General features: G+C 41.9%; 1 protein-coding gene across 7 annotated transcripts in view; it reads left to right on the forward strand.

Annotated features, from left to right (window-relative positions):
• npas2 (neuronal PAS domain protein 2) overlaps positions 1-11,848 on the forward strand; it is a 74,774-nt gene that overhangs the window by 45,428 nt on the left and 17,498 nt on the right. For all 7 annotated transcript variants that reach the window (XM_064977972.1, XM_064977977.1, XM_064977973.1 and 4 more), the window contains exons 8-10: positions 6,030-6,143; positions 7,449-7,567; positions 10,968-11,050. In XM_064977972.1, coding sequence (XP_064834044.1) covers positions 6,030-6,143; positions 7,449-7,567; positions 10,968-11,050 — 316 coding nt within the window. The remainder of the gene's footprint in view (positions 1-6,029; positions 6,144-7,448; positions 7,568-10,967; positions 11,051-11,848) is intronic.

Here is an 11,848-nt window from a genome sequence, read left to right on the forward strand (position 1 = left end):
GTCGCCGCTTGTTCGGTCTGCGCGCAGACTAAATCTGGGAACTCTCCTCCTGCCGGCCGTCTCAGACCGCTTCCCATTCCCTCTCGACCGTGGTCTTCGCTTTAGATTTTATCACCGGACTGCCTTCATCAGCGGGAAGACAGTTATTCTTACGGTTGTCGATAGATTCTCTAAGGCGGCTCATTTCATTCCTCTCGATAAGCTCCCTTCTGCTAAGGAGACGGCTCAGATCATTATCGAGAATGTTTTCCGAATTCATGGCCTTCCGTCTGACGTCGTTTCCGACAGAGGCCCGCAGTTCACGTCTCAATTTTGGAGGGAGTTTTGCCGTTTGATTGGGGCTTCCGTCAGTCTCTCGTCCGGCTTTCATCCCCAGTCTAACGGTCAAGCCGAACGGGCCAATCAGACTGTTGGTCGCATTTTACGCAGTCTTTCTTTTCGTAACCCTGCGTCTTGGTCAGAACAGCTCCCCTGGGCTACGCCCACACTCGCTTCCCTCGTCTGCTACCGGTCTATCCCCTTTTCAGTGTATCGGGTACCAGCCTCCGCTGTTCTCATCTCAGCTCGCCGAGTCCTGCGTCCCCTCCGCTCAGGCTTTTGTCCAGCGTTGCGAGCGCACCTGGAAGGGGGTCAGGTCGGCACTTTGCCGTAATAGGGCGCAGACTGTGAGGGCCGTAAGCGTAGGACCAAGAGTCCTAGATATTGTTGCGGTCAGAGAGTATGGCTCTCCACTCAGAACCTTCCCCTTAAGACAGCTTCTCGCAAGTTGGCCCCGCGGTTCATTGGTCCGTTCCGTATTTCTCAGGTCATTAATCCTGTCGCAAGTGACTTCTTCTCCCGCGCTATCTTCGTCGCGTTCACCCGGTCTTCCATGTCTCCTGTGTTAAGCCCGTTCTTCGCGCCCCGCCGTCCCCCCCCTCCCCATCCTTGTCGAGGGCGCACCCATCTACAGGGTTCGTAAGATTTTGGACATGCGCCCTCGGGGCCGTGGTCATCAGTACCTAGTGGATTGGGAGGGGTACGGTCCTGAGGAGAGGAGTTGGGTTCCCTCTCGGGACGTGCTGGACCGTTCGCTGATCGATGATTTCCTCCGTTGCCGCCAGGTTTCCTCCTCGAGTGCGCCAAGTACTGTCATGTCTTGTTATGTCTGTTCCTGTCCTTTCTCTTCACTCTGTCTCTCTCTGCTGGTCTTTTTAGGTTACCTTCTCTGTCTCTCATTCTTCAGCTGTTCTACATCTCCTCTAACTAGCTCATTCACTCTTTCACACCTGTTCTCTCTTCCCCCTCTGATTAGGTCTCTACTCTCTGTTCCTGCTACTTTCAGTGTCTGATTCTTGTTTGTGTTTTTTGATGCCAGAAGCAAGCTGTCGTCCCGTTTGCTTCCACCTTGTCCTATCCTGTCGGAGTCTGCCTGGCAGGTGCATCCTGCATTATACTACGTTCTTTTGTTCCATTGACTACGTTGGAAGAGGATTTATGCCATTCCTGTTTTTTCATTAAAGAACTCTGTTTTCTGTTAAAACCGCTTTTGGGTCTTCACTCAAGTACATAACAGATGTGGAATCATCTAGGTCTATGTTTAGAACTATAGGAATACAAAGCATAGAAAACTATTGTAGACGCTACTGTGTCTGGAATAATCATAATCATTAACAGGCAATTCCTGCATTTATCTTTCATCTCCTTTCTTTCGTAAAAAAAAATACTGCTTCTCCTGCTCAACACACAAATTGTTTTGGAAGTCAGCTATCTTCTTGGTTAATGTGCTACTATCATTCTGTTGAAGAATAGCTATGGGAATGTTTGTTGTGCTGAGTTGAGTGTTCATCACTAATACATACATTATGTGCACTGCACTCCCACCTGAGGACAAAGGAGCTCTCAGGTACTTATGAACGTCTAGCTACTCTTGGATAAGTGAACTCAGATACTTGACTCAGAGCTTATGGTACCACAGAGGAAGCATTTGACTTAATTTAATCCCGTTAGATATGTGTAATAATGGAGTGATGATATCATTCTTGGTTTAATAAGGAACCTTTTTGCCTTTGCACTTTAAATCCCAAATGTGTGTGTGTCATTCTATACAGATGTTTGCAAATGTATTAAAAATACTAATGTGAATTATATCATTTACATAAGTATTCAGACCCTTAACTCAGTACTTTGTTGAACCACCTTTTGCAGCAATTACAGCCTCAAGTCTTCTTGGCTATGACTCTCCAAGCTTGGCACACCTGTATTTGGGGAGTTTCTCCCATTCTTCTCTGCAGATCCTCTCGAGTTCTGTCAGGTTGAATGGGCAGCGTCGCTTTCAGGTCTCTCCAGAGATGTTAGATCGGGTTCAAGTCCGGGCTCTGGCTGGAACACTCAAGGACATTCAGAGAATTGTCCCAAAGCCACTCCTTCGTTGTCTTGGCTGTGTGCTTAGGGTTGTTGGAAGGTGAACCTTCGCCCCAGTGTGAGGTCCTGAGCACTCTGGAGCAGGTTTTCATCAAGGATCTCTCTGTACTTCGCTCCGTTAAACTTTCCCTTGATCCTGACAAGTCTCTCAGTCCATGCCTCTGAAAAACCTCCCCACAGCATGATGCTGCCACCATGCTTCACCATAGGGATGGTGCCAGGTTTACACCAGACGTGACGCTTGACATTCAGGCCAAAGAGTTAAATCTTGGCACCATCCCTACAGGGAAGCATGGTGGTGGCAGCATCATGCTGTGGGGATGTTTTTCAGCGCCTTTTTCAGTGCCTTTTGGCAAACTCCAAGCAGGCTGTCATGTGCCTTTTACTGAGGACTGGCTCCCGTCTGGACACACTACCATAAAGGCCTGATTGGTGGAGTGCCTCAGAGATAGTTGTCCTTCTGGAAGTTTCTCCCATCTCCACAGAGGAACTCTGGAGCTCTGTCAGGGTAACCATCGGGTTCTTGGTCACCTCCCTGACCAAGGCCCTTCTCCCCTGATTGCTTAGTTTTCCCAGGCGGCCAGCTCTAGGAAGAGTCTTGATAGTTCCAAACTTCTTCCATTTAAGAATGATGGAGGCCACCGTGTTCCCGGGGACCTTCAATGCTGCAGGAATTTGTTGGTACCCTTCCCCAGATCTGTGCCTCGACACAATCCTGTCTCAGAGCTCTACGGACAATTCCTTCGACCTCATGCCTTGGTTTTTGCTCTGACGAGCGCTGTCAACTGTGGGACCTTATATAGACAGGTGAGGGCCTTTCCAAATCAAGTCCAGTCTATTGAATTTACCACAGGTTGACTCCAGTCAAGTTGTAGAAACACCTCAAGGATGATCACTGGAAACAGGATGCACCAGAGCTCAAGTTCGAGTCACATAGCAAAGGGTCTGAATACTTACAGTACCAGTCAAAAGTTTGGACACACCTACTCATTCAAGGGTTTTTTCTTTATTTTTAGTGTTTTCTAAATTGTAGAATAATAGTGAAAACATCAAAACTATTAATTAGCACATATGGAATCATTTAGTAACCAAAAGTCTTAATAATATATTTTATATTCTATATTATTTTTTATATTATTCATATTCTTCAAAGTAGCCACCCTTTGCCTTGATGACAGCTTTGCACACTCTTGGCATTCTCTCAACCAGGTTCATGAGGAATGCTTTTCCAACAGTCTTGAAGGAGTTCCCACCATATGCTGAGCACTTGTTGGCTGCTTTTCCTTCACTCTGCTGTCCAACACATCCCAAACTATCTCAATTGGGTTGAGGTCGGGTGATTTTGGAGGCCAGGTCATCTGATGCAGCACTCCATCACTCTCCTTCTTGGTCAAATAGCCCTTACACAGGCTGGAGGTGTTTTGGTTTGTTGTCCTGTTGAGAAACACGTGAAAGTCCCATTAAGTGCAAACCAAATGGGATGGTGTATCGCTGCAGAATGCTGTGGTAGCCATGCTGGTTAAGTGTGACTTGAATTGTAAATAAATTACTGTCACCAGCAAAGCACCCCAAACTATCACACCTTCTCCTACATGCTTCACAGTGGCAACCACACATGCGGAGATCATCCGTTCATCTGCTCTGCGTCTGTCTCACAAAGACACAGCGTTTGGAATCTCAAATCTCAAATTTGGACTCATCAGAAGACAGATTTACATCAGTCTAATGTCCATTGCTCGTGTTTCTTGGCGCGAGCAAATCTCTTCTTATTATTGGTGTCCTTTAGTAGTGGTTTCTCTGCAGCAATTCAATCATGAAGGCCTGATTCACACAGTCTCCTCTGAACAGTTGATGTTGAGATGTGTCTGTTACTTGAACTCTGTGAAACATTTATTTGGGCTGCAATCTAAGGCTGGTAACTCTAATGAACTTACCCTCTGCAGCAGAGGTAACTCTGCGTCTTCCTTTCCTGTGGCGGTCCTCATGAGAGCCAGTTTCATCATAGCACTTGATGGTTCTTGCGACTGCACTTGAAGAAACGTTCAAGTTCTTGAAATGTTCCGTATTGACTGATCTTCATGTCTTAAGGTAATGATGGACTGTCGTTTTCTTTGCTTATTTGAGCTGTTCTTGCCATAATATGGACTTAGCTCTATTTGGTGAAGTACCATCTCTGTATACCACCCCTACCTTGTCTCAACACAACTAATTGGCTCAAACACATTAAGAAGGAAAGAAATTCCACAAATTAACTTTTAACAAGGCACACCTGTTCATTTTCATCCATTCCAGTTGACTAACTCATGAAGCTGGTTGAGAGAATGCTAAGTGTGTGCAAAGCTGTCATCAAGGCAAAGGGTGGCTACTTTGAAGAATCTCAAATATAAAATGTTTTGATTTGTTTAACACTTTTTTGGTTACTACATGATTCCATATGTGTTATTTCATAGTTTTGATGCCTTCACTATTATTCTACAATGTTGAAAATAGTAAAATATTTAGAAAAAACATTAAATGAGTAGGTGTGTACAAACTTTTGACTGGTACTGTATGTAAATAATATATTTCAGTTTTTTTTATTTGTAATACATTTGCTAAAATTTCTTTAAAAAAACAGCTTTCACTTTGATATTATGGGTTATTGTGGGTAAATTGATGACAACAATTTCTTAATAAATTCATTTTAGATTAATGCTGTAACTTAACAAAATGTGGAAAAAGGGAAGGGGTCTGAATACTTTCCCAATGCACTGTATATCTCAGTTTTAATGGCACAGGGCCACTGGTATTCCCAGCCTCCTGACAATGCCACAATGCTCTATTTTTAGTGTATTGAAGAGCCACACATTGGCTTTGGAGGATTAGTAGAACATTAACACAGTGAGTCCCCTCAGTGTGTACAGTATGTCTGAGCTAGTGCTCTGACATAAGTCTGCGGAGGCATTCTCTTCCGCAAAGGTAACCCGTTTAAACGGAGCCATGGACTCTGTAGAAAATGGGATGACTGTATTCAGACATTTTGTGTGACTGTGACATTGTGTCTGATTGAGGAGTATTTAGAACATCATCAGTGCACAGTTTTAGTGTGTCGATGGCTCAGTGACATACTCCCCCTCTTCCTCACCCACCACTGGTCTCATTCCCCTGCCAAGTGAAGCCTCGTCTGTAGGAACAACACTGCTGAGCCATCCCATGACAACTGAGACAAACTATGCTGGGTTCAATGCCATTTACTGGGAGCTGTGTGCTGATTTCCAGCCATGAGAGAAAAGCCAAAACGTCTGAGCTGTCAGTGGTTGTTAGGAGCAGAAGTTGTAATGGCAAAATAATTATTGTCATCATTCTTTTCTCTGAGATTTACTCTGTCAGAGTTTTATCCAAGGCTCTTACATAAAACTTCAACCTATTTGAAACGAGTTTATCATGTTGCACCATGAAGACTTCAAGATGATTTATATGAAAAAGAAGTGCCAATAGAGTATGTGTAAATACACACTGAAAATGGGTTATTCGCTTTGTCAGTAAATTATTTTTCTTACTTTATTTTTCTTCATGATGATGGAAAAAGCATTGTGTTTTGTTGAGGACACTGCAGCTAACTTCCATTTGGTATTTTTTTTTTACAGGTAAGACACACATTGAGTTCTGCTGTCATTTAGCCAGAGGAAACATCGACCCAAAGGAACCCCCTACATATGAGTACGTGAAATTTGTAGGAGATTTCAAGTTTCATAACAATGGTGAGTGTTCTGTTATTCTACCCTGAGCTCGCTTGACATTTTAAAGTTGTGCAATACTTTGCAATGTTTTAGTTCCCAAATCTTTGTTTCCTTGACATACTCGCATAACAACAGAAATGACTTTCCCTTTCAACTGCCAGGACTATAGTTCTATGATCATGTGTATTTTATGTGCCATTACATCTACAACTACTGACCGAGCTTCAACCTGATGAATGGACAGTAAACCATCTAGTTATATTAATAAGGCCAAACTCTGCATTCTATTGAATATTAGAATGGAGATGTTATGTCATAAAAACTTACTTGAAACATAAAACAGACAGAAAATCAAACGGGTTATAAAACCGTTTCAGAACTGCATATCTCATTGTTGATCACTATCCAAATACCTGGTTAAATGACTGGAAAATTAGACGTATGAGGAAATGTTTCCCTCTCGTCTGAAATTATGCTTTGGACTTTTGGATATTTCCATACTTTTTTAAGTTTTGGACTTCCAGTCGTTTGAATGGCATAATGACGTAGTAAGGTCATCAGAGTGTGGTGAGATGGAAAGGCAGAGTGTGGTGAGATGGAAAGGCAGAGTGTGGTGAGATGGAAAGGCAGAGTGTGGTGAGATGGAAAGGCAGAGTGTGGTGAGATGGAAAGGCAGAGTGTGGTGAGATGGAAAGGCAGAGTGTGGTGAGATGGAAAGGCAGAGTGTGGTGAGATGGAAAGGCAGGGTGTGATGAGATGGAAAGGCAGAGTGTGGTGAGATGGAAAGGCAGAGTGTGGTGAGATGGAAAGGCAGAGTGTGGTGAGATGGAAAGGCAGGGTGTGATGAGATGGAAAGGCAGAGTGTGGTGAGATGGAAAGGCAGAGTGTGGTGAGATGGAAAGGCAGAGTGTGGTGAGATGGAAAGGCAGAGTGTGGTGAGATGGAAAGGCAGAGTGTGGTGAGATTACGATTATGTAAAGTTATTTGGCACTTGTAGAATAACTCCAGTCACTGCTAATCAAAGATTTATTGCCTGATTTGCCATTACCCCCAACCCTCAGCTGGGGATCACTACCACAGTCTTCAGGGGCCACAGTCCTGCTGATTTTCCTTTCTCAAATGAGTGTGTGATTAAAGGGCAAAATCTCCAGCACACACTCCTCTTGTAACAGATATACCTGTTTGGGGTTGATGATAATCACTCCTCATGTCTATACTATACTGTTGTAATGCACCAAATGAATTGTTGCTGTGTATTTATATTTGCTATGCATACATTCATCCTCTGGGGAGGTATTGAGTGACTGTTTCTGTTGTTTGACTCAGTGCCTACTTACTCTTGTAACGGGTTTGAGTTGACATTACCAAGAACCCTGCAGTCATCACTGGAAGAGCAGGTCTGCCTTGTTGCCACTGTACGATTAGTCACTCCGCAGTTTTTAAAGGTAAGATCGTGTTTCTTTTGCAAAATCTTTGCTGATTCCATTTGAGAACATACAGATGTTTTATATTACCTTGTAAAGAGGAAGAAGAAAATAATACATTTTGAAAAGCCATTTAATTTTTTAATTTTTAATTTCACCTTTATTTAACCAGGTAAGCTAGTTGAGAACAAGTTCTCATTTACAACTGTGACCTGGCCAAGATAGAGCAAAGCAGTGCGACACAAACAACAACACAGAGTTACACATGAAATAAACAAGCGTGCAGTCAATAACACAATAGAGAAAAAAAGAAAGTCTTTATACAGTGTGTGCAAATGGCATGAGGAGGTAAGGCAATAAATAGGCCATAGTAGCGAAGTAATAACAATTTAGCAAATTAACACGAGTGATAGATGAGCAGATGGTGATGTGCAAGTAGAAATACTGGTGTGCAAAAGACCAGAAAAGTAAATAAAAACAGTATGGGGATGAGGTAGGTAGATTGGGTGGGCTATTTAAAGATGAGCTATGTACAGCTGCAGTGATCGGTTAGCTGCTCAGATAGCTGATGTTTAAAGTTAGTGAGGGAAATATAAGTCTCCAGCTTCCACAATTTTTGCAATTCATTCCAGTCACTGGCAGCAGAGAACTGGAAGGAAAGGCGGCCAAATGAGGTGTTGGCTTTGGGGATGACCAGTGAGATATACCTGCTGGAGTGCGTGCTACGGGTGGGTGTTGTTATCGTGACCAATGAGCTGAGATAAGGCGGAGCTTTACCTAGCATAGACTTATAGAAGACGTGGAACCAGTGGATCTGGCGACGAATATGTAGCGAGGACTAGCCGACTAGAGAATACAGGTCGCAGTGGTGGGTGGTATAAGGGGCTTTGGTGACAAAATGGATGGCACTGTGATAGACTGCATTTTGTTTGCTGACTAGAGTATTGGAAGCTATTTTGTAAATGACATCGCCGAAGTCAAGGATCGGTAGGATAGTCAGTTTTACGAGGGTATGTTTGGCGGCATGAGTGAGTGAAGGAGGCTTTGTTACGAAAAAGGAAGCCGATTCTAGATATAATTTTGGATTTGATATGTTTAATATGAGTCTGGAAGGAGAGTTTACAGTCTAGCCAGACACCTAGGTATTTGTAGTTGTCCACATATTCTAATTCAGAACTGTCCAGAGTAATGAATCGAGTTGGGCGGGCGGGTGTGGGCAGAAAACAGTTGAAAAGCATGCATATTTACAATGACATTTTTATAAAAAAAATTATGTGAAAGTTCTATCTGCGCAGCAACTTTGAACTTGATTTTATAAGGTTCTATCTCAATCCAATCACACATTACTGAGTTTCCAATCAAACATATTTGCGTGTAAGGGGATGCATTGAGTCATGAAAGAGGACAACATCACAAAACAGTTCTGAGATCTGGGACTTGAATAATACTCCATATCTCAGAACTATACATTTAGTGGATTAGTGCTGAGCGATTAATGCTTTTTGAGGTCAGTTCGATTATTAAAAAAGGTTTTCGGTTTCGATAATTGTTTTAGACATTAAATGAACTATGCTTTACGTGGGTTGAAACCTGCAACAACTCTGAGTAAAACAATTCATATAAGTCCCATGATGGTAATGACTGCCCATTACGGCTTATCAGAGGTGTGACCAAGTCACTATTATTCGAGTCACAAGCAAGTCTCAAGTCACAACATTGTAGTTACTCCACAATACTAACATAAATCAGAGTGAAAAGAAAGAAGCCTGTACAGAAAAAATATATTCCAAACATGCACCCTGTTTGCAATAATTCACTAAAGGAATACTGCAAAAAAATGTGGCAAAATAAATAACTTTTTGTCCTGAATACAAAGCATTATCTTTGGGGCAAATCCACTCGAGTTGCTTACTAAGACAACATTGAATGTTCCTGAGTGGTCTAGTTAAATTTTTTTTAACTTAAATCGACTTGAAAATCTATGGCAAGACTTGAGATTGGCTGTCTAGCAATGATCAACATTATTTGACAGAGCAAATTTTGTGCAATCCAGGTGTGTAAAGCTCAGAGACTCACTCAGAAAGACTCACAGCTGTAATCACTGCCTAAGGTGTTAACACGTATAGACTCAGGGGGTTGAATACTTTTCTAATCCAGATATATTAGTGTTTTTCTTTATTATTCTTATCTTATCTTTTTCTAACTTTGACATTACAGAGTATTTTGTGTAAACGGTTGACAGAAAATGTCAATTAAATCCATTTTAATCCCACTTTGTAACAAAATAAAATGTGGGAAAAGTCAAGGGGTGTGAATACTTTTTGAAATCACTGTAGGGTAGTTGTCATTTCATTGAACTATTGTTTTAAAGTCAAAATAAAATCACATTTTATTGGTCACATACACATATTTAGAAGATGTTGTTGGTCACATACACATATTTAGAAGATGTTATTGGTCACATACACATATTTAGAAGATGTTATTGGTCACATACACATATTTAGCAGATGTTATTGGTCACATACACATATTTGTCAGATGTTATTGGTCACATGCACATATTTAGCAGATTTTATAGCGGGTGTAGCGAAATGCTTGTGTTCCTAGCTCAAACAGTACAGTAATATCTAACAATTCACAACAATACACACAAATCTAGAAGTAAAATAGAAAGAATGGAATTAAGAAATATATAAATATTAGGATGAGCAATGTCGAAGTGGCATTACAGTATATACATATGAAATGAGTAAAGCAGTATGTAGTGTTCCATTATTAAATTGACCAGTGATTCCATGTTTATGTACATAGGGCAGCAGCCTCTAAGGTGCAGGGTTGAGTAATTGTGTGGTAGCCGGCTAGTGATGGCTATTTAACAGTCTGATGGCCTTGAGATAGAAGCTGTTCTTAGCTTTGATGCAACGACAAGTGTTTGGTGATTATGAATTAATGTTGAATTGATGTTGAATATGAAATTATGTATTACATCATGTGGTTTGAAGGAAGGAAGGTTATTCTCTTCATTTAATCATTAAATGGCTTTACTTTTCTATTAACGTTGAAATAATCGTATCACTAAGTGCCAGAAAGAACCTTTTTACACAACACGGATCCACTTTTGAGACTTACAAGGTTACAATTACAACACCCCCCTAAAAAAAAACTAATTTACAATAGTCTCAGGATTTTGATTCTCTGCACTTTAAGTACCTCTATGGTGAGGGACTTGATTAGTTATGAACGAGGAATTCACTACAAAGCAGTTCTGAGATATGACGTGAAAACGTATAACTCAGATCTAGACTTTTCGTAGATAGAACCTTATAATTACATGGTCACCAATAGTTTTTTTTGGGGGGGGGGGATTTAAGAATTGGTTCTCTAGTGCCTTAAATTGTATTTTTGTTACTTTTACCAGGATTTGTGTAATGTGGAAGATCCCTGTGATGAATTCACATCCAGACACAGCCTTGAATGGAAGTTCCTGTTCTTAGATCACAGGTAAGAGGAGCAAAGAAAACTGTACATTTTGTCCTCCATCTGTTATTAGTCTTTAATTGAGTAGCTTCATATCCTGATGGAAAGCCACACTGTCATCGGTGCCCATCAACTGGCATCCTCTGGGCTGCACATCTTTGGCGCTACAGTAACATATATATTTAAGAGGACAACTGCTGTTCTCTCCTGTCCCTATCTTGGCATTAACATGACATTGTTGTTTGTAAACTCTGTCTACTGGCGTGTCATACTGCCCCGCTGTGTCCCTTGGTTATGTTCCATCTGATTGGCTTTGGGTGAACAGGCTCAGTGTTCAGCAGACTGCTGGTGCTAGTGGCGTGACTGACTGATTGTGCTAGTTTCCACTGTGTGGCCTGGCGTCCTCACTAAGTAAGGCATTTAGACCTGCTGCCCTGCCCTGGATAGTGAGAGTGAGACACAAGATTAGTCTGCAATGTCACAGGTGATAAAGGACCAATGAGAAACAGCCCAGACTGCAACATTCTATCATTCATGACACCACCAATGCAGTATCAAATCAAATCCCTTAGTACCTGCTAATCAAAGACCCTTGTGAATTCAGAGCAGGGACGATGGCAACCTCCCCGAGATTATTAGATAACTGTAAAGAAGGTAAAACCAAGGGAGGAAATTGTACGTCCTGTGCTCTGCTGAGCTATAATTGGACATTCACAGCTCCTTGCCAAACTGCTGTGCTCTGCGCTGGGTCTCAAGAATGGCTCCCTCTATAATGTGACCTGCATGCCATTCTGAATTTGGCTTATGGGGGCCTAGGCTAAG

The sequence above is a fragment of the Oncorhynchus masou genome, chromosome 11 (genome assembly GCF_036934945.1).
Source record: "Oncorhynchus masou masou isolate Uvic2021 chromosome 11, UVic_Omas_1.1, whole genome shotgun sequence".
In the NCBI taxonomy this organism is placed as follows: domain Eukaryota; kingdom Metazoa; phylum Chordata; class Actinopteri; order Salmoniformes; family Salmonidae; genus Oncorhynchus; species Oncorhynchus masou.